The 24,134-nt window shown below is 28.9% G+C and overlaps 1 protein-coding gene across 3 annotated transcripts in view; it reads right to left on the bottom strand.

The window, feature by feature from the left end:
* LOC107453436 (protein tolkin) overlaps positions 1-24,134 on the bottom strand; it is a 249,397-nt gene that overhangs the window by 21,042 nt on the left and 204,221 nt on the right. For all 3 annotated transcript variants that reach the window (XM_043049329.3, XM_087161384.1, XM_087161385.1), the window contains exons 9-12: positions 13,684-13,806; positions 10,837-10,982; positions 8,982-9,177; positions 6,905-7,024 (exon numbers count right to left, since the gene is read on the bottom strand). In XM_043049329.3, the coding sequence (XP_042905263.1) occupies positions 6,905-7,024; positions 8,982-9,177; positions 10,837-10,982; positions 13,684-13,806 (585 nt within the window). The remainder of the gene's footprint in view (positions 1-6,904; positions 7,025-8,981; positions 9,178-10,836; positions 10,983-13,683; positions 13,807-24,134) is intronic.

The raw sequence follows: 24,134 nt of genomic DNA, 5'->3' as shown, positions 1-24,134 counted from the left end.
AATCATATTCCAATAGCTTTGTCCAAGTGCTTTGGTCACAAAAGCACCAGCAACGTGTTATACACTTCGGTTGGGCAATACAAAGCTGGAATGGGGCGGAGCCTCTTAACTGTTTCGTTTTTAATGTAAATATTTGCCTCATATTGATCTCCGAAGCCAGGAAAAAGGTTCAACTATTTCTTTTACGAAAGAGGCTTTGCTTTGTGGCTAATTGAAAAAGGAAGATACATCTTCGCATGTTTCAGAACCTGCTTTAGTTTCAGAGCAAAGATGAGGTAAATATTTACGTTTGGGATTTTTTGGTTAGTAGTTCAATCAGGTAAGTCTCAAAACGAAAAGTTGAATAGTTGTTTATCATTACAGAAATAGAAAAGATTGTTCTGATTTTTATTATAGACATGCCTTGTTGTCGACTCATTTAGTAAGAGCAACAGTGAAGTTTTAGCAAGTGCAAATGGTTAAAAATAACTTAGCATGATTTACGTTGGTTTTATTTCGTTACAGAGAAACAATAGAAGGAAAGAATAAGAATACAATCGAAATGCTACTCAGGTAGATGATACTGGAAGCGAAAAAGCCCGTTTATTGCTGGTGAAAACAGGGAAGGAGTTGAAAAGCAAATATTAGACCACCAAGTTTTATCAGGCAATTAAATTGGTTTTGATGATTTCCACAATTCTATCGATGCATTTTGATAGCGTTTTTCTTTTTCAAGCACAAATATTGATTTCCTCCATCTTCTAAATTCTTTCTTTTTTAAAGGCGATTCTAAATTGTGCATGTTAAGAGACGCCATTATAAAACTCCTTTAAAGTACACCTACATATAAAATGTAAGCATTTCGTCGTTATTAGTTCTATTGTAGTACATATTAAAACGTAAACGTTATTTATGTAATTTTTTTCTAAAGGAAAATAAATAAATAAATTGAAATATTTTCATTTAAAAAAAAATAAAAAAAGGAAAGAGTTTTTTTAAGCAAAGAAATCTAAAAAAGAAAGTTATTTTGAAGGGAAAAAATAGCAAGATATTTTAAGAAAACCCAATTGAGAAATCCCCACAGAATCCTATTTTTCCCTTTGCAAATCTCAAGGGAGCCATTTAATGATGATGAGCGAGAATTTTCTTAGAAAGACTTGCAAGAGAACACAATCGAAAAGAGAAAAAAAAATTATAATCAAAACATCTATGCACTTGCTACTATCCATTCGAAAACAGATTCAGAATAACTTGGAAAAAAAGGAAGAAAATATTTGTAACTTTTTATGTCTCGAAATTCCTAAAATAAAAAAGTACAGGAAAAAAAAAGGGAAAATATAAATGGGGTTCAGGTGTAAAAAATTACATCGGCGGAGAAAAAAGTTTCCGGTGATCTCTTAAATCTCTTTTGATCCCTTTATGCTCCAGCGAGAACGATTTTTCTTCGCCAAACTTCGCCTATTCTGAGTTTGGAAGTACTTTCAGCCATAGATGGAGGCTACGACAAAGTTGTTATAAATATATTTCAGGGGGTAAGGCCTAAACCCCGTGTTTTGAAAGGATGCTGGGGGTATAGGTCATTTTTCATGATGAATAGACTTTTAGATCGTTTATTTTTTGTCCATTTTTAAAGTGTCTTTCTTAGGGATAAAAAATGGTTTGAAGTTATTGTTTCGAATTTTAAAAGTATAAAGGGAGGAATTAATTAAAGCGCTTGATGGAAAGACATACTAAGCGGCATTTTGGAAAATTGAAATAAATTTGTTTTAGAACAAACAACGCCTGATAAGCAGGAGTCTCTTCACGGTTTTGTTTTAAACACAAGCAAAAGGTCACAAAAAAAGAAAGCATGGGTTTGTAAGATTACAGGAAAAGTAATTGTTAAACTAAAGGATAAAACTCGCATGCTCATATACAGGGAAAGAGTAAGTTTTTTCTCCGCTCACTAGATGGCGCTTCTAGTCCTCCCTACTCTCACAGATGCGATTTTCTTGGTTATAATGCAGGAAGATGCTCCTCCTCATTTGTCACTATTTATACGTGGAGTTTAATACAAGTGTGAAATACCAAGGAAAATGGCGTAAGAGGGGAGAAATGAAAAACAAAAATGGGGTTCAAGCTTAAAGAAAAATTATCAACTGAAAAAAATTCACAATGTTGTCTTAAAAATTTTTTGATCTGAAATCTCTTTTAATCATGAAGAAAGAATGCTGGTTTATGGGGCAAACCATGGATGAGCTGTTGTGGTTCAGGGGATAGAACCCTCGTCTCCTAATAAGGCGACACAGGTTCGATTCCCAACGATGGCTGGTCATTACGTTCTGCTTTCGGCTCGTGTTGTTCATAATGCTAACATGAAATATTTTCTGTGAAGATCAGGGGTTAGAATCCCCATGATGTCGGGCTAACTTTGGGAGGTTTTCGTGGTTTTCTTCTAAACATAACGCAAGTGAGGGTTAGTTCCATCAAAAAGTCGTCTCAATGCTGGATTGGGTTCAAAATTACACGGCTACGGCGTTGAACATTGATAGTTGCAAACAATCATTGATAGTTGCAAACATGAGTTGTGTCGACTGTTTAAAAGTGGTTATGAAATGAAATGAAATCATGGATAAGCAGGATAAAATGATGATTATTATTATCGAGATAAGAATTCAGTTTTTCTTAAGATTTTTCCAACTTTTGTACATGAAAACAAGTAGGGAAAAATGCTAAATCGAACTGTATTAGTAATAAACAATAAATAAGGTAGATGAGTTATCGTTTAAATGCTATAGTCTATTCGGATATTTGTTTATACATCAAACAGTTTCTTCATAGGATTCATTTTTATTCTTATTGTATTTGATTCGAAATATTGAATAAGTTTGAAAAACGATATACTATTAAGAAATAACATCTCAAAACACTCTTGAACATTGGATTGTTAGAGTAAATTCTAGAGTTTGACTTGAAAACAAATAAGAATATTTTTTTGTTTGTTTCTACAAACGCTGATTATGTTAAGTTTTATAAGGTTAATTATCTAAAAATTAATGAACGAAACAGCAGTATCTCGTAGAAAATAGTAATATTTTAAATGTGGGAATTTTAAATGAAACGCAGAATGAAAAGTTTTCTAATCCCTGAAATAATAGTGATAGTCACTCAACGCTTTGAATTGATAAAATAAAAATATAATTAATATTCATGCTTGAAATATCAATATGCTTAATTTCTAGTCTGCACGCTATATTTGTGCAAAAAACTACTCGGCGCTTAAAAATTGAATAAAGAATTAAGGTAATCGATTCTTTGATAGCTGATAATCAGCGACAAAATTATCGCTTATAAAATAAGGGAGAGAATTAAAAGCTACAATGTAATAATCTTTCGTGGTATCACGCAAGATCGCGTTATAACATGCTATTTCAGGTTTCATAACTTGGTTATGTTACCAAATACTTCATAACTATTTCTAAACAGGAAAGACTATTCGCTTTTAATTTTTATTCTATTAGCAGTTGAGAGAGAATTCGAACGAGATAAAAATAAGGAGTTGAGTTTTATATTCTGTTTCGTGCTTGCACGCAGTGGTAAATTAGCGTTTATTTATTATTCAAAAATAAGCGGGAGTGGTGCATGATAATCAAAATCTGTATCGGTAAATATCAGAATCGCATTAGAAGCTAATATAATCTTTTACTAGTACTGAATTTAAAAATAATGAGTATTATCAAAAACGATTTTTTGTTGATTTTATTAAACCAGTTTTGGTACTTCAAAATTTAGAATTAGTATTTCAAGATGTCTTCTTTTCAGTGTCAATATTACATAGTGGCACTTTTGAATGATTGTAAAAATATTTTAAAATTAGGTTAAGATATCAAGTGAAAATATATATGCAAAAGTATTAAACACTTGATTCACAAATTTTAAGCAATAATTATGGAAACTTTTAAAGTTTTTATATCAATCAATAGAACTTTTAGAATGCTTCAGCAATCAGTGAAATTTTTAGATTGTTTTGGGTGACAGAAGTTAGAGTTTTTAGATTGTTTCAGTTATCAGCCTGTAGAATTTTTATACTGTTTGGTTGTAAGCCAGTAGAATTGCTAGATTATTTCACGATATAAAAATAATTTTTAATTTTCAACACCTATCTGAGTAATTTCGGTTCTTAGTTAAACATTAAAATTGATAATCAAAATCTTGTATCAATCGTTGTATCAACATATTGATTAAACTCTATTCGTAATATCAATTAGGGTCCTCCTAAAAGGAAGAAAAATTAACTATTATTACAAAAAATCTAGTTATTTCAGCTATATTATTTTTTGTTTTATGTTCAATACAAAATAAAAGTTTAAAAACCTTATTAAAACTTCATTTAAAAAAATTCAAATGTGATTATTAAGTTAATAATCACATTTGAATAAGGTATTATCCCAATTATATAACGAAACATATTTTCGTTGACAATAAAAATTTATATTAACTATCCTTAAATTTTATTTGTACAGTCCAATTATAATGAAATGCAATTCTGTAGGATTGTCAATTATGATAATTCACAAAAGTTAGAAGTTCGGATTGCTGCAAAGGTTTCATTGTTATACGAAACTTCAAAAATTCCATTAGGATTGCGACGGATTATAACTAATAAAAAGGAATAGACATAGATAAGAGAAAAGTGTAAGGAGTATAGTTAGACTTATTTCCATATGTAAACATTTTAAAAGGATAGTTACTGCTATCAAGTATGATGATTACTAGTCTAGACAAATCGATCGTAAATCGTAATCTAAATTTTCTAAATACTTCATTACTTTATTGAAGAATCTGGTGATCTATTTCAAGCAGAAATTAAACGTTGTTTAATAAGTTTTGCATAATGTTTTAATATTTACCGCTTTACTCAGTGTTATTTCCTTGCATTACCAATTGACATAAAAATGTTTGAAAATTTTTCAAGTTAATTTATTTTTTGTTGTCATGAAGATAATAAAACATAAAAAAAGTCTTAACTTTTTAAATTTTTTTATTGACTATTAAGTTGGTAATTTCAATTTTGTTAGCGGTATTTTTGCAAGAAAAATAAATTATTTTGTGATGTTTTTAATAATGGCACTTTTACTAAAATTATGATTTTGTTAAAATTAATTTACAATATTTTTTTTAAATTTTGAATTAATATAAAAACGGAATTTTTTTAAAAAAAGAGCTGTAGATATTGCGCGGTTTTTCAAAAATATAAAATATATGGCTACCATGACAAAAGAAAAAATCTCATTTTTGATCGCTGCAATAATTTTCCTTCTAAAATTTAAATTTTTTTGCCATTTTAAAAGTTATGAAAATCTCAAAGGGAACGAAGACTTTACAAAATTAAGATTTAAATCGAGGAATAGGAAGAAAAAAAAAAACCAAAAATAATAAAGTGGAGGTAATGGTAAAATCTTAAAACTTTGAAGCTTAATTACGCAATGTATTTTTTTGCTCGAAGACTTAAACTTTTATACTTTAAAAGTACTTTGTTAAAAAATGAAATTGAACAAAACAGTCTAAAAAAGCTAATTTTAAGATCAAATGGAAAATTTTCTTATTACAAGAACAAAGCTAAAATCTATAGGAATAACATACGAAAAGGTGTGTAAAAATGCTTATTTCTACGTGGTTGAAATTAACAACAAAATAACAGAAATTAAAGCTAATCTGAAAGCTAAATTTAAAAATTAAACAAGTTAAAAAATATTTTATTTTTAAGTAACTGTATGGTTGGAAAATAAATTAACTTTACCCTTAATTTCATTTAGATTATTAGATTTTGTGAAAGGTGATCCAGTTATTGCATTGGGTTTCATTAACTTTACAACTTCAAGCACTTATACACAGAGATAGCCACCACCTTTATTGTAAATTTTTAGGATTATTATTGAAAATGAGATAATTTACATTAGGGATCTCTAATAAATATTTAAGCAAAAACATTTTCTATAATTGACAAGTCAATAACGAGAACAGTCGAATGAAAAGCGTGAAAACTAGCCTGATTACTCAATAATACTTTATTATAAATGTAATTTTAATATGGTAGCATTGTAGGACAGGTAAAACGTAAAAGCTATTTACTTATACTGTTATTTGAAATCTCTTTAAAGGTCTTTTTGAAAATCTTAATTAAGTTAATCTCATACATTCACATACGTAAGTTAATCTTATACAAATTCTACAAATTTAAATCAGATCATAGTTTAATTTTGTAAAGTTATTTTTAGAGTATAGAGTGCCTTTTAAGCGGTGGGATAAATTTCTCCTTAATGGAGGACTTTTTTGATAGGACTTTTCCGCTTTTGCGTTATATGGATAGGAAGACCACGAAAAACTAACACGTTTAGCTTGATGATAAAGGGGACTCTAACCCATGATCCTTCTACCACTGAGGATATTTTATGTCAGAACTGCGGTCGGTACATGCCAATTTGTATCGACCAGCCATCTCTGGGATTCGAATCTGGGTCACTTTTATAGGAAGTGAACTATTGTTCGTCAATTTCTTAAGTGAAGGAATAAAAACTTGATTCTTCCTTTTTTAGTGCAGGTTCATCCCCTGAGGTATTGATTCGTTATGGGAACTTGGATGACTTTGCAATCCCAACAGATTCCACGTTCACCAGTCACCATTTAATACACGGAGATTCTTCGGCTGGCTGGATTCAAACTATCATTCTCATGAACACGAATCCAACGCCCTACTAACCAGGCTATCCCGGTCTAAAATTTACTGATTGAAGGAGTTATTTTAAGTAAATAACTGAGATTTTAATGATTACTAATTGGTTGGAGGTAACACGAGAACCAGAATCGGCTTATCAAAGCTCTGTCTTCATTAAATTTACCGAATATGTAAATAATTTAATCAAATTTTGCAATTTCAGCACCATACCTTCACACTTCTTTCCATCTGAATGCAATTCATATCCAATTCTACACTCGCATTTGTAAGCTCCCAGAGTATTAGTGCATTCATGTTCGCAACCATGGTCTCCCTTGCACTCATCAAGTTCTGAAAACAAAAACTAAAATTAAAATATTTAAAAAGAAACTACATAAGTTTTTAAAAATAAAACCAGCACCCACAAAAATTGCAGTCTTCCATCAAACATTTTTAAACAGTGCAAGGCAAAATGCAGTTTCGTTTATTTTATGCCTTGTTTTGATTTAAATGTATGACGTTGAGGAAGATGTCCTAGAATAAATTTTTAATTAAACTAAATTGGGAGACTTTCTCATTTATAGCAATGCATTTCAAACTGCCTAGATGGATGCGTATTTAAGGGAATTAAAGGTTATTTTGAGCAGAATATATAATTAAAATATTAAAACAGAAATTGTGAACACATGTTTTTAATTCCAAGTGTTTAGTCATTGGGCATGACAAAATAAATCAAACCATAAACAGATGAAAAATATCTTAAACATGAAAAGCATTCAGACTTAAATCGTCCTTTTTAAGAAAGAAGGTGTTCAGGGGTGTATAGGGCCATGTTACATTTCCTACAATTTGAGAGTTTATTTTTTTTCTGTCAAATTAAAGAAGTTTACCTAGGAGTCTTGTCAAAGCAATCTGCTGAAATTAAATATCCTTGAAAGGAAGTGGCACCACCCGGCTGCGTGTAACTCTTCTAACAGGGAATAATATAGGGGCGGGAGAAGTACTAAACAGCTAAGACAGCTAACATGACAACTAACTAAACAGGAACTAAACATAAGCTGGAGAAGAACACCAGGAAGGAGCAATGGAAGATTTTTATGGACTGATCACCAAAAAGGCCAAGGTGCTAATAGTCAAATATATCGAAGTTCTCTCCATAGCCAGGGGGGTATTAATCACTTCATTAACACTAAACCAACATGCAAAGGAACACTTTCCCAATCATAGTGAGATGCATAGAGAAATGCCAAGGGGCTAATAGTCAAATATATCGAAGTTCTCTCCATAGCCAGGGGGGTATTAATCACTCCATTAACACTAAACCAACATGCAAAGGAACACTTTCCCAATCATAGTGAGATGCATAGAGAAATGCCAAGGGGCTAATAGTCAAATATATCGAAGTTCTCTCCATAGCCAGGGGGGTATTAATCACTTCATTAACACTAAACCAACATGCAAAGGAACACTTTCCCAATCATAGTGAGATGCGAGTTTTTACAGTAAAGCCGAAGCAGTAATCGAATCTCTGTCATTAGTTCAGGACCAGTTTTTGAAAATGTTGGATGGAATTGCACCGTGCAGTAAAAATCCAAATACTTTCATAGGCAGTGCAGACATTATGGCAATGAATCATATAAAAGGTACCATTATACTAGTATTATGTCGGTACATTCCTTGAAGTACAGTGCATAAAAATGAGAAGTGTCTGTGCACAATAAACTAATATCTTATTTCAAGCAAAAGATGTCTGTGCATAAACTAGCTTACCTCTATAAAAGTGTATTGGTACGGGAATTATTTTTATAATGAATAAAAATTAGATTTATTGATTTGGGTTAAGTAGCCAATTATAAAACCTCGTTTTAAATCAAACAAATTTGTGTGCGTTGTTAAGCAAAATGTTCAGAACTTAACTATGAACTAACTTCTGAATAAACGTAAAATATTTTTTATATGTTTACATTTGGTGCTGTGACATTTAAGGCAGATAAATATTTATAAATGTTTTTTTGACAAAAACAAATAATCAATTATAATAAGGAGAAAAAACCTTAAATTTTTTCTTATGTATTTTTTACAGATTTTGCGTGGAATTAAGCAGCTGTATTTTACGTTAATGCAAGTAAATATTTCGTAAACTTCTATGTGATAAGGCAAAAATTTTTTTAATAGAAAACTTTTAAAATCTGAACAATTATTTCATTGTATTTTTCGCAAGTACTTGGCATCTTTCAATACACATCTCCTCACATGATATATTCTGTTTTATTGATGAATCATATTGATAAAATAGTTTAGTAAAAACCTTTTATGAAATCTGCTGCAAAACCAGCCTTCTGCACTGATCTATCAGACACAAATTTGACAGTCATCTTGTTACTGGACGAACGGATGTCTTCTGGGTTCTTGTACCCACAAAATCGGCCCAACAGTGGACTGGTGCTTTCGTGCCCGTCTCTAATTTCTAAGTAGTCATAAACACAATTGTCGTGGTTCTCAATCTAAAAGTAAAAATAACAGAAAGTTGGATATTAATTTAGTCAAAACATAGTCACATAGATATAGTTTATTTTATAAAGCAGATAAAAACATGCAATATTTTAGTACTATTTGGAAATGTTTATTAAATTTAATTTTTTTTATTTATTCTTGTTTGTTAATATTGATTGAATTGAATTCTTATAACTTACTTAAAAGAGTGCTTTATTAAATTATAAATCTTTGCATCAGTCTGATTTCATTAGCTATAATTATATAATGTAGCTAATGAATAATTATATAATATAGCTAATCTTAAATACTTTGGAGTTATTTTGCGAAGACATTTAATCATGAAGCTCCCTCCGTAGAGCTATTTTATTATGTAGATTTAATCGTGGACCTATTTTCCGCCGAGATTTAATCGTGCAGTTATTTTTTCTCGTTATTCCATAATTCAGAACATTTGACACTTTCAGTAATTACATTATGAAATGTTAAATGAAACATTTCATAATGTAATGGAATAACGATTACATTTCATTTCAATGTAATGGAATAAAGATACAATGTAATGGAATAATTTATTGAATAACGAGTTATTCAATAAATTATTAATTCATTCAATGAGCGTCAAAGATTTATAAAGCAAAGTAATTTTTGTAGCTTGCTGAGTAAATAATGTTTCAAATATTGGGAAAATAATTAAAATCATCCTTAATTTTTTTAAAACGTAAGAGGTTTTCTATAAATTGCAAAATAGTAAGAAAAAACGAAGAATTTTTATTTAAAAAAATGAGTAATAAATACACGTGATCAAAATGGATTTTTTTTCACACTTGTATTGGAGCAATTGTAATTATTTTTTAAAAGAATACGAAAAATATTATTTTTAAATACGAAAAATCTTTTTCTTTATTTCAGCTACGTTAAGGGAAAAAAACACAAAATGTTTGATTTTTAATGGTGAACATATTATAGGGTGGATTTTATTTTAAAATTCCTATAATTATTAGTATTAAATGTATAATGATAAATAATTGCTGAAATAAAGAAAAATTTGTTTTTGTAGTTTCATAATTATTTCAATGAATAGTTAACATACATATTCTATTAATATATAAACCAAATGCAACCAAATACAAATCAATAAAACTCAAAGGGCATTTTCTGAACAAACAGTAATTTCATGTTATTGGAAAAGTAAAGCAAAATTAGCTCTAAAAAATTCAATGACAAAACTTAATAATTCTAATTTAGAAAAAGGTTGTAACTGCTGGCACAAAGTGGCTTAACTTAACTAAAAAAAAATATAAAATTTAAAATTACTGATTGAAGTAAAATATAGTGCCGATTTATCTGCTTATATATAAAGAGAAATATTAATGACTATAAATCAGAAAATATTTAAAAATATCCAAATAAAATATTTTAATTATTTTTTACATTAAAATACCCTTTCTAACTAAAGACTTATTAGAGAATAGTTTATTCCATAAATATAATTCCTCTTTTTCTTCGTTCGGACGAAGTTTCTTAGTAAAAAGAAATAAACAATTAATTGACTCAAAGAATAAATTTCAGAAAGACCGAGGAAAGGAAAAATGCATATTATAAAGCCAAAACTTATTTTCTAAACGCTATTAATCTTGTTGCCAGTTTAAAAGCAGGATAAAACTTACTTCAAAGGATTGGAACTTCAGCGCCACCTGGTGGTTTTCAGGCACAGTTATTCGCCACGTGCACTCTTTGTTAGGCCAGTAATCTTCAGGATAGTTAGGGCTGTGTAGAATTCCTTTTTCCTGAATAACGTCACCGCCACAAATAGCTGAAATAAAATTTAAAAAATTTAATAAAAAAATTTTGAATCTAGATATTTGGTAGTGGAATTAAAAATGGATTCATTAATTCTAAACAAACATGAAGATTATCTTATTACAAATTAACTATTACAGCGAAAAGTGCTCACGTTTTATAGAAATTATAATAGCTAGAAAATTACGGTAATTTTTTTTAAAGTTTCAGAGGTAATTCTACCAATAAGGTTAAATATCTTACAAGTTTACCATATTTACTATTTATTTACAAACAATCAATTACTGAAACTTTCAGGATTAACTTGTTTTGATTAACAGTAAGAAAAAATCTTGAAACAAAAAAGTTTGTGTTAGACCAAAATAAAGTTTTTAATAATATTCAGATTATAGTTAATAATTAATCTTAAAAGTTTCAAGTTTTAGGTAGGATGACAAAAAAAAAGAAAAAAAAAAGAAACTCTTATGCTTGTCATTATACGACACTTATTTAGGCCAAATTGCAATCAGGATTAAACAGATTAAATCTTGATTTATTTTTAAATTTCAACCATCTTATTCAGATTAACACTTCAGCAATGAGATATTGATCTATGGTATAAAAATAGGTTCCTTTAAGAATAAGTTATTGTGGTATAAAAATTGCATTTGGGAACACGTTTTTTTGTTGTTGCTAACGGATTTTTTAACCGATCATGGATAGTTTCGCGTCACTGATTTCTAATCTGCAATCGGTTTCCTTCTCTCCAAGCAACAGTTTTTTTAAAATGACATTTTCAGTCTTTTTTTTGTGTGAAATGTACAAGTTTATAAACGTTATATATAACGTTTATAAACTTGTATATTTCAACAAAAACCTTTATAAACGTTATGTATAACGTTTATAAACTTGTATATTTCAACAAAAACCTTTATAAACTTGTACATTTTAACGAGTTTATAAGCGTTTTATATGACGTTTATAAACTTGTACAAAATAAACAAAAATAATATTCCTAACTTTTTTCTTGGTTAAAAGCTTTAAACCTTTAACTGGTTTAACACTTATAATAAAATCTTAACTTTTCTAATACATTCTCCGAAGAAAAAAAATATATCAAAAGACTTAAAAGGCCGTTTTGTGGATGAAGAAATTTCTTTTCCATCAAATTCTCTGGTCCGATCAATAAAACGAACAAAAAAACCATCCGTTCTTCGGATGAACTCCCATCGCCATCTCGAAGTGATCCTCATCCTCTATAAAAATCATCCGGAACGATCTTTCGTCCAGAATCCTAAGATTTTTATCTTGATCCCTTACTCCCCATCCTCCATCGAGCAGGTGAGATATCTGTTGTGATAGCCGAGAGTATAAAACGTTACTTCCATCAAAAGTGATGTTGCGTAGAATGTTTTTCGCTTATTTTACGAGGAAGTGTTAGGTGTGATGGAAGTAAATGGGATAGGATATTTTACTAGAAATTTTAACGATAGAAGTAAAAAACGGCTAAATCCCATTGCGACTTATCGAGTTTATACATTATTTCTACCTCTAACAATCATAATTGCAATTGAAATGGGTAAAATTTTTCAAACCTCAAATTAAGGATTCATTATAAATTCTTAAGAAATCTTGTGAAAGTTAAAAAAGGGGTAATTTCTGTACTAATTGAAAATCTATATTTAACTGCCTCAAAGAAGCCGCTGGGGCTCAGAGGATAGAGCGTTTGCCTCTCAATGAGGTGACCCAGGATCAAGTACCAGAGGTGGCTAGTTGATGCGACTTCAGCACCCAGCTGGTACCGGCCGCAGTGTTGACTTAAATTATTCTTCATGGTAGATGGATCATGGATTAGACTGTCCTTGTCATCGGGCTAACAATGGGAGGTTTTATTGGTTTTCCTTACAATGTAACGCAAATGCAGGTTAGTTACATCAAAAAATTCTCCACGAAGGCTAGTGAATTATATGAAATTATAATATGAAAATTTTATTAGAAATCTAATTGCATAGGTACTGTACAGTAGGAGGCATTTTCTGGTATGCTTGATTATCTAAAACTGAAATAAGACAGAAAATATGGTACCAAATCCGGTTAATTATTTATTGTTAGTTTATAAACCTATATTGGTCTAGGTAAAGGCAGTCATAAAATTGAATCAGAATGTTAGTGATTAAGTAAGTTCGCGAGTTAGTTAGCAAATCAGTGAGGGGGATGAAAAAGTTTAAAAATTAAGTTTAGTTGCAGATAATTTTTGCTACGGTATTTGTTAAGTTTTGATTAATTTGTCTTTAAATTTGTGGTTAACACAACGGTGTAGTAATTTTACTTCAAATCTGACGACGATAAATATTCCAAATTTAGTACTATTATCCTGCATTCTTAAATATTATTATACTGAAATTTATCACATAGAGAATAATAATAAAATAATAAAGTTTATTTGCGCGATTGAACGTTATTTAAATCAACTAATTCGTTAATGTGATTGATTATTAGTGCTTAAAATGAATCTCAAAAATTGATTAAAGGCATTGAAAAAATGTGCGAATTTTTTTTTAAAATTAGCTTTGCTTTTATAAAAAGGTTTTGTTTTCTAATAAGTTAGATACAATAAAAAAAAACAACTGTACTAAAAATACACTTACGCAAATTTTAAAATAAGTGTCAGTTTAATGAACAATGAAATGGAAAACAATTAAAAATAATAAATGAATAGGTTTGGAATTTCTTACCTTCGTAACTGGCTTTAAATCCTTTATGTGCATTATGATGTGACGAAGTCTTGTAAGTAACTAACATTCTGTACTTGCTACTGATTAAAACATCCGGGACTTTGGTATCTCCACAGAATTTGCCTGCATAGAATAAAATTGTCAAATTACACTGTAAAAAATAGTTGTTAATTCGACAGAAAAAAAAATTCGCAGAGAAAAAAAAAGTCTTTAATGAAAAATAGTTTTTTTTTCTGTTTCCGTTATACGCAAAAATTAAGAAATTATGTTTTTTTTACGGTCTTTTTCTGTACGTTTGGCGGTTTAAAGCTATTTTGTTGACAAAACGATTTTTCTCCGCTTATCACTCTAATCATATACGGATTAAAAGCGTCAGTTTAAATTCTAGTTTTTGCTCACCGATAACTTTACCTTTTTTGAAATCATTTTACGATTATTTTCTATATTTACTCTTACTTTTCTGCAAGTATTTATGGTTCGAACACCCTATAAATAAAATTGCGTATTGACTTTATTATCAAAATGTTTATTAAATTGTTATGTTTCTTTAAACAATTTTATAGTGTTGAGTATCTTTATAGTTTCAAATGTTTAAATATGATTGAAATAAGACTTAAGGTAAAGAAAGAGGAAATTTTTCTTCATAATAAAAACTAGATCTTCGGTAGATGAGGGAAAAGCGCACTCACCTCTTATTGAGGTGTCTTAGGTTTGAATCCCAGCGTTGACTGGTTTAGCGAACTCTGTTTGCTGCTCTCACCATAATTCTAGCTATTTATTTTGTTTTTTAAACAGTAGAGTTAGTTAAAATAAAGTTTACTAAATTAACAGTACTTATATGCTTAAAAAAACACATGTCCGTTATTAAATAACAGTATTTTCCTTTGAAATAAACGGTTTTATACTGGCGCACCAGATGGCAGTTTTTTCCCCTCAAATATCGATTTTTTATAGTATATCAATAGATATTGATGTAAAATATTAGTTATATGTTCTGTTAAACTATACTATTTTAAGATAATTTGCTTGATCTATTTTCCCTGCACGTTTTCTTTATCACTCACTAAGTATTGCACCTATTTTTTTCCAATGTTGCAACAGCAACAAAAAAATTTGCGACAAATTTATTGCTTTTTCCCGGTAGCATAAAAAAATATCGAAACCGTAGAAACGTGTTCATTTCAAAGTTCTTAAATTTTAAAATCATAGCTTCAATTTGATTTATAAAATTAATCATAAAAGCAAATGAGATAATGTCAGTTTTAAATATAAATATGATTAACAATTTAAAACTGATGCAATACGTAGAAAAATAAAACATGTTAAAATATCATGGACACTTTTCATTCACCGCAACATTTCGATACATTTCCAGAGATCTTTTTTTTTTTTTTATATAATATAACTTCTGAACCATGTAATGCATTCACAAATGACTACCATGAATTTTTCCATGGGTCAATGGGATTTCTTACTTTTTAATGTAACAGAATAGCATGAAAGAAAGATTGTACAAAAAAATATGGCGTTAGTTTTTTAAATGCATTATTTTAGTTTTAACACGCAATTTTGTTTAAATATAACTTTAAAATTTTAGATAAAAATAACAAATTAAATTTTTGATTGCACAAACATTATATATATTCATAAAACTATTTAACCAATTCTGACTTCTCTAATTAAAAAAACTTACTTTTAAATACTTAAAACAGCCATTAAATGTCTGTTAATCAAACATATGAAAATAAAAAATAACAAAATAATGACTAAGATATCCAAATGAAAATTGAATAAAGTATATAAAATAAACTGAGCTTTTCATTAACCGAAAATTACACGATAGAACAATAAAGGAGTAAATCGTTATCTTATAATTGTATAAATTAAAAGAAATATCAAGATTTCATTGTTGACGAAGTATTTGTAAATGAAGTAATGCAGAGGTTTGATTATTAACGACAATAAAGTTATTATCACTAAATGAATTGAGATATTTAATTAAGATTGCAGATTAATTAGCATAGATTATTTATTCATTTGGAAGTATTTTTTTTTCAGTTTCAGTAGCATATTAGACTGAGATATGCTAGTTGCATATTTTAGCAACTTTCGCTTTAGTTCGCTTTATGCATTCATTTATTTATGACAAACTATTTCCATTTTCGATGTTTACATAGAATCTTTAGGATATTTAGAGAACAATATATTCACTGTAAAAATTGCCGTGCAATACTTATTCGAATTTGGTGTTGGAAAATTCTAAAAATTGTATGAATGATTATTTTATTTCAAAGAGTGCAGTTAAATCATAACACCAATAATTGATAAAGCTAACATCAATTTGCAAGTCGTTCGTGAAAAAGGTTGTTTTTTTTAAAGCTCTGTAAATTTTGCGAATAAATAGTGTTAACTATTTGTAAACTATTTAACTAAATTTTAATGTGTGAAATAATGTTAGGGTATGTTTTATAAGAATGAAAATAAGTTTGGACCATTTTTAGATGTTTAAATGGGAAAAATTGTGAAATTTCAAGATAGTGACAAGATGGCGGTTTGTTTACATGGAAGTGAGCTCTTCTTGTCAGATTTGATTGACAAACTGGTATATGTACTGGATATAGTACTGGTTGGTGAATAATACCAAGCGAGTTTCAATCTTTTTTATTGATTGATAAAAAATATTAATTGTAGTCGATTGTTTGCCAATTAACTTCAATCTTCATTTCGGTTTGATTTGACAAACTACTCATATGAACTCTTATAAAATGCATGCATGTTTTTATTTGTATAATAAAGATATTTATGTTCTTATAAGACTTACATAAATTTGTCAATGGTATAAAATAATTTTATATTTAGCTTCAATTTACTTCAGTTTTATTCGAATTTATATTAATACTCTGCCTGTTCTGTATATATGAATGATTATAAAATTTTATTTTAAGAAATATTGTATCTAAGCTTCTTAAATTTATGATTGTATCGTAAAAGTTACGAAGTTACGATTATTGTATGCATCATATCGTACTGTAATTATACATTTTAGTGTTACTGATTAATAAACATGGTGGAGGCAACTTTTCACCTCGTAGTGTAAAAGAATCTTCTAGGTGTTTCACTAAAACAAGAACTGTCCTTGGTTTTGGTGTAGTGGAACACTTAGTGAAAAACCATTTTAGCGTAGAGATGAGATGGGCTCAGCCTGAAGGGGAAATTCCGAGTCAGACGTGGGCTCGTTTAATGAAATAAGGTCTGAGCGGGCTCAGATTCCTGATAATAGTTTTATAATTTTTTTACTACTTTTAAACAACATTTTGGTTCAGTTATAGAGTGTAAAAAATGTAAAATTTATAAGGTATGAAAATTTACAGGGATCTGCTACCTCTGTTCAGTGCTTTTACTTCGTAGAGGCTATTGTCTTATTTCTAGCTTAAGCTTTTGATTTTCCATTTTAATATTTGCTTTAGTAATTTTTTTTAAAACCGTCGGTGAGCAGCCGACCCAATTTTTGGGTTCACGACTACTAATGTTCAACTCCGTATACTTGTAATTTTGAACCAATCCAGAAGACAAGAAAACTCCTGGATCAGCACCCCCAGAGGTATTGATTTGCTACGGGAACATGGAGGACTTTGCAACTCGACAGATTTAACGTGCATCAGTCACCATTTACTACACGGGGAGTTTTCGGCCGGCAGGGATCGAACCCACGATCTCTTACACATGGGCCCAGTGCCCTACCAACCAGGCTATCCCAGCCTTTGCTTTAGTAACTTGGTATTTCAGTTTGTTCTCCTTTTCTCTTCGCTTAGCGATAGAAAATAATTTAGTTTACCAATTCTGTTGTTTATACATCAAAGGCCAAGTGACGAGATTGCAAAACTTGGCCTTTATCATACGCATATCGGGATCTACGTAATTCTACGGATCTCGGGATCGAATTAATATTCTTCGGGTTCGGACCTCCGAAAGAGATCTCGATCTCATCTCTTCTTTGGTGTAGATTCCACCATTTTCGGTGCTCAGATGCGCGAATATGTTTTACATCGAACGAAAAAATATATTATACACTTTACTACATTTCTCTACAGATGAAATGCTTGATAATAGTCCTGTCTGGATTGTAAATTGCCTTACGCGCAGGAAGTTGTAATGTGCAACTTTAAAATAAGTTTTAATAAAAATGTATAGCTGAAAATCACCATTTTACTTTTTCCTACAAACTATCAAAATGTTTGAACAAAATAATTTCTCCATCTAAACACTTAATTCGCAAACAACCCTTAAACAAACAGCTAGGGAACTTTCAAAAGAAGGCATATTTAATCAAAACCACGGATAACTTTAAGGAAACGTAAAAGCAAATATTTTTATAGATACAAGAAATTCTTGGAGAGGAATGTTTCAAGAGAAAGAAAGAAGGCCGCCCTTATATCCTTTATTTACAGACTTGTATTAGGGTAGAGTGGCATTTTTATATCTTCTGCATCTCGTAAGGCAGCGCAGAAGTGTCTTGCAGAGAGGAATATCTTGTTGTTTGGATGATAGCGAAAAAGGACCTGGAAGATGTAATTGCTTTCAAGACAGCAACGACAATATGGTATTGGGAGAAAAGGCATAACAGAAAATCTATATAGTTGTTACTAGATACTTTTAAATTTTTTTTCTTCTTTTGAATTTATTTATTTTTAATGTCAAAATATATTCAAACTGCATCTGCTACAAGATATTTTCTAAAATTAGCTGCAAAAAAAATCCAATTTAGAAGGTTGTATATTCAAAAATTTTTTTTTTCAGGAAAATGTGATGTTTGGACATTCTTTAACAATTTTGAAAAGGAGATTAGCTTTGTTTAAGTATTCCACAGCTAATAAATATGTAGGTGAGCTAATAGATCCTAAATATCCAGTACTTTGCTAACCATAATAAATATATGTTCTTAAGCACTAGGGAAGTACTATATTTTTATATTTATATGACTGGCTTGTCAACCATTCCACATTACAAAAAATAAATAAATATCACAATGTTTTTTTTAACCATGTGTAATATTTTGTTTTGTTGCTCATAAGTTATTACACTTAAAAACGCATTTTTGTTTATTTTGCAAATTGGAAAAGTATTTTGCAACTTAGTTTGAAACGAAATATTTTAATAGGCTTGACATTGTGTGACATTGTTTTTTTTTATACGGTTGACATTGAGTGATTCATTTTAGTACTTGACATTGCTTTTGTTTTGTGGTTGACATTGAGTGATTATTTTTTGTACTCGACATCGAGAGTGACATTATTTTTTGTGCTTAACATCGTGTTTTTTTCACTTGATATTGAGTGAAATTTTTGTGGTTGACACTAAGTGCTTTTTTTTGTACTTGACATTGTTTTTTTGTGTTTGACATTGACTGACATTGTTTTTTTGTGTGTTTGATATTGATTTACATTAGCTCGACATTGAAATGTCATTATTTTTTTAAAAAAATTTATCTGAGTAAAATTGGCATTTGTTTTAATAACATTGGGTGTTTATTTTTCGAAAATCAGAGTTTCATTTATTTTACCACCCTACAGTGACAGAAAAACTACTTTTCCACAGAAACAAAAGTGTAATAATTTTAATAAAAAACATCAAATGGATATAACAACCCACGATTCAACTTAAACACAAAATAAAAACCAGACTTGATCTAGGTGTGTCATTCAATTTTGATGGATTGGCCTTAAAAGTACAAAAACTCAAAGAAAAGAAGTGATTTTGGGATTTTCTATTTCGAAAACAAATCTCAATTCTGTGTGTGTATTTTTGTTCATTCTGTTTAAAGTTTTCTGATCGAAACTTTAAAATGGTTTTAGAATGTTCAGTCTTTCATGTCACGTAGAACGAATTCTGTAGCTTTAACCAAAAATGCATCCAGATTGCGAGGACTTTGAGCACAAAGGAAGAATAAACTAGGAAATTCAAAATAAAATAGAATTAAACGCTTTGTAAAGAAACATTTTCTAATTCTTACATGTTTTGTCGGATTTAAAACTCTACGTTTAAGCAATTTCTTTAACTTCATAATTCTAAATTTATTTAATTTTACTATTAAATGCAACCATAAATTTATTAATTACAATGAAACATAATTTAATATTGAATTATTAAATATTATATTATGTTTCTCTAAATAATGACATTCATTGTAGCGTAATATTTGAAAACATTCACGGTTTTTAGACGCACACAATTCATAGTTATTGCAGTTTAGTTATATCATAATATGTCTCTATTGTTTGTGAGAATAGTGCTACTCAACATTATTACTATGATTCATATTACTAGTATTTCAATAGAACAAAAGCAGTACTTTAACAGTTTGTAAATGCACTTTAATGGGAAAGTATATCTTAGCAAATCGAAAGGTTAAAGAATTTTACATTATTCAATAGCTCTATAGAGGTTTTGTTAAACATCATACATGTTTTATATTGATAATAGAATGTTTGAGTCTCAAGTAAGGTTTTAAGTCCTTGCTCTAGTAAAATAAATACAATCGGTTGCGATACTTGTGTTTTTATTCGCCATAATTAATTAAATCTCAGTTAATTTAATGTATTGATACTCGGGTGAGATTTTTCTGCCCTCAACTTCTGTTTTTTTTATAAGAAAATAGTGAGATTATCATTCGTAACAACAAATTCATATTATGCTAGAAACTATGTCGGACGAAAAACGAATTGACACCAGGGAACAACACACAAGAAAAAAACAACAGTTTTCAGGGTTACTAAACCCATTTTTTATGACCTATTAAAGATGTTTTTAGCAGGAAGATAAAAATTTATTTTCTTTTTGATTTTATAAACGTGATTAAAAATTTGTTTTAGCACTTTTAACATTTTCATTTAGAATTAGTGAATTTCTTTCCAAAGAAAGACACTCCTTGAAAGAATCACTGGAAAGAATCACAACTCAAGGTAATAATAATTCATAGTAAAACACTAAAACAATATACCGTAAACCGGGGCGAGTCTACCCATCCAGGGGCGAGTCTACCCATTTTAGTTTTATTTAATTTTCACTATTTTAAATTGCAAATAAATTTTTTTTTACCGACGGAGGACTTAGTTCAGACTCTAAGAAAGATGGAGCTGTAGTAGTTTGATCCGTTTTTATTTATTTGTCATCTTTTTAACCGACCTGTTCAAACGTCTTTTGAGAGATTAGTATTGAAAATCAGCAAACTTTTAGTTGGTGCTCCGTAAGTATATTATTATTATTACTATTTTCACTATGGTTAAGTGATAAACTTATCTAAGACTAAGATTACATTAATTTTATATGAAAAAAAAACAAAAAGAATGTAAGTTTTGCTGTTGTGAACAAAAAGCCAGAATTCGCGGGGTGATTCTACCTATTCGTATTTAGTTTTAATAAAGCATAATAATATAATTTAGAACTTTGTTTACATTAAAATTAAGTAATTTTAAATGAATTTTATTATATTATTTTAATTCTGCATTGATAAGTTTATCATTAATAAAAAATTTATAGGTTAAATATAAATGTAAATATAAAATATGTTTATTTTACCAATTTTTTCAATTTTTATATTACAAAATTAATTTTTTTTATTTAATATTATATTTCAACGAGAAAACATTGTAAGAAAAATGACACCTCCCAAAAGAATGGGGAAAGGATTTTTCATGATTACTAATGTTTGAATTTCGATTTTGTTAATAATCTTTAATTATTATTATTTAATAATTATTTAATTGTAAATTTATATTAATTTTAATTTATTTTCATCAACAATAATCAGAAAAAAATGTTATTTTATAATGTTAATGATTATAAAAACAAAACTGTGATCAAAATGTGATAATCGATCAAATACTCAATTTGTGTTATTTTATGAATAAAAAAATGGAATATATAATAAAGTTATGAATTTTACTTCATACATATCCCATGTGGTAACTAAAATAACAATTTAATAGTAAAATTTGAATATTTACAATGTTAACATTCATTTTAGTAGAATGGGTAGACTCGCCCCATACGAGAGATTTGTCAGCAGTTTTATAAAAATATACAGTAACAGCGTAACTGTTAATATTTTCTAAAATCGATTTCACAGCTTTAAAGAGGGATAAATAGCGATTCCGAAAAACCTATTAAAAGCCTTTTTTCTTTAATATTTACAAAAGTTTGACCACTTGAAAGTTGACAAACTGAAAAAAATGGGTAGACTCGCCCCGGTTTACGGTATTTTAATTGTAAAATTATTTGTAGCAACCTAAGATTTTAGATATCCGCATTGGTTCCCCTTTTTTGCACAACAATGTGATTTCACTATCGAGTAAAAAAGCAATATTACGTATTCTGCTAAAAAAAATTTCAATTTGAAATCGACGTATTTTACTATTTATACTCTTTCATAAATTCGGTCTTTGTTTCAAAGCTGATCATAACACAACACATATCTAGTTAGCTTTTATTAAATACCATAAAACGAGTTCATTTTGATAGTTTAACTCATGGTTTCCTTAATGCAGAGTTTCTGCCACGAAATTTTTCTGCGGCTATACTGCATCAAACGCAAAGATTTAAAGAAGACATGCAATATTATTTATTTAAATACAAGAAAATTGGACTGCTCTTCGATGTACGTCCATCTCAAAAGCATGAAAGAGAAGAAAAAATATAGTCATTTTTAAAAAGTTGAAAATGTCGCCAAAAATTGTCCATATTGATCTGAGAAAAATTTATCTTCTCATGAATGTGAAATGTACTAATTACAAATTCGGAATCTTGAAAATGTCAGGGATATTTTACAATGAGTCAAGATAATTGTTTTCGAATCACCTTTATACTTATAGGCTCATTATAATCAGTCAGTATCCTTTTAGGCAAATTAATAAGTATCCGAAAAATATGTTTTTTGCTGACATTTATAATAAAATAATTATCCATAATTAATAATAATAAATTATTTATTCTCACTTAGATATGCAATGCTAATCAAACACTTTTTCTTTATTTTGATTGATTGAATGAGGGTTTTTTCTATTTGTAAGATTCTATGTATTATATTTTAAAAAATTAAATTGTTTTTATGTTTTCAATTTTAAATTTTTTTTAGCTAGTGGCATTGAACAGTTCTTTACAAGTAATTCTAATCTTTTTTAAGACTGTTTTTATTACTGAATTTTTTGAAATACTTATGTCTGCTCTTTAACCTCCATGAGCGATTCCGACCAAAGTGTTTCTTTCTTATTTACTGCGGTCGTTTCTCAAAACTTTTTATTCTTCACAAAAACATTTTTGGTATTATTTAGAAATCAAAATAAATGCCGAAATATTTTTTAAAAGAAATTTTTTCAGAAACGTCTTTCTTTCTTGTTATTTCATATTTTTATCTGTAAGAAAGACACTCAACTGCAAAATAAAAAGTGTATCGATCGCGATGTTGTTATTATTCTGCAAATAACACAGAGCTTTATCAGTTTGTATAAAAACCAAATAATCCTCTCTTTCTTTAAGCTTTAAAAGAAATAAAATGTTTTTAATGTCGAAAACTGTTCTGAAACAATCCATTTTTTTAGTTTATCTCTCGAAAAAAAATTAAAATATTTATTTTCATTTAAATACTAAGATGCGTTGTGTTTTATGCATCTTTGATATTCAATTAAACTAAGATAAATATAAGTTTTCATGACTGAGAATCAAACTTGTTCGAAATGACGGAATCAACTGATGCCGCCAGAAATATTAATTATTTTTAAATTTAAGTATCTAGGACAAATACTATGGTAAGAAGAACGGCGAAAATAGAATTAACTAATACCGTTGTAAGCTTCAATGGATTAATTCCGACTCAACGTTTCTAATTTTCGAGCTTTTCAGAGTATTAATCAATTCAGACTCCGCGTCACCGAGCTTATTGAATTTTCTCCGATAACAGTCGCGAGAAAATTCAAATACAGTTTTCAAATGAATATTGTGCATGCTTAAACGAAAATTAATTTATAGTTTGATACTGAACACCGTAGCAACCTAACCAAATTATAAATGCGCATTTCAAAATGAGAATATAAAGACTGGTAAGTGATACAGCGTTAATATCTGATTAACGCCCTTTGTGATAAGTGAACTTAAAGTGAATTTGATTTTTGGAAAGATACGGAATTAAGTACCTTCCCATTAATTCTTTTGTAATTAAAATTTTAGCAAAGTTTGACTGTATCAAATTAAAATGGGAGGTGTAACGAAATATTGAAGTTTAATTTTGAATCCATACGTAATGAAGCTTCATACGTAATAGTTTAAAATGTCTCTAACTGTATATTATTATGCGGAGTTGAAGATTTCAATTCAGAGTTATGATTCAATATGCAATCTGTAAATATGTAAGAAAGATGATATTTATTTATTCTGTGAAATTAGTAAATTATGGTAAGCAA

The sequence above is a fragment of the Parasteatoda tepidariorum genome, chromosome 4 (assembly GCF_982258835.1).
Source record: "Parasteatoda tepidariorum strain Cologne lab strain chromosome 4, Ptep-v5.0, whole genome shotgun sequence".
Lineage (NCBI taxonomy): Eukaryota > Metazoa > Arthropoda > Arachnida > Araneae > Theridiidae > Parasteatoda > Parasteatoda tepidariorum.
This window is presented reverse-complemented; position numbering and strand designations above follow the sequence as displayed.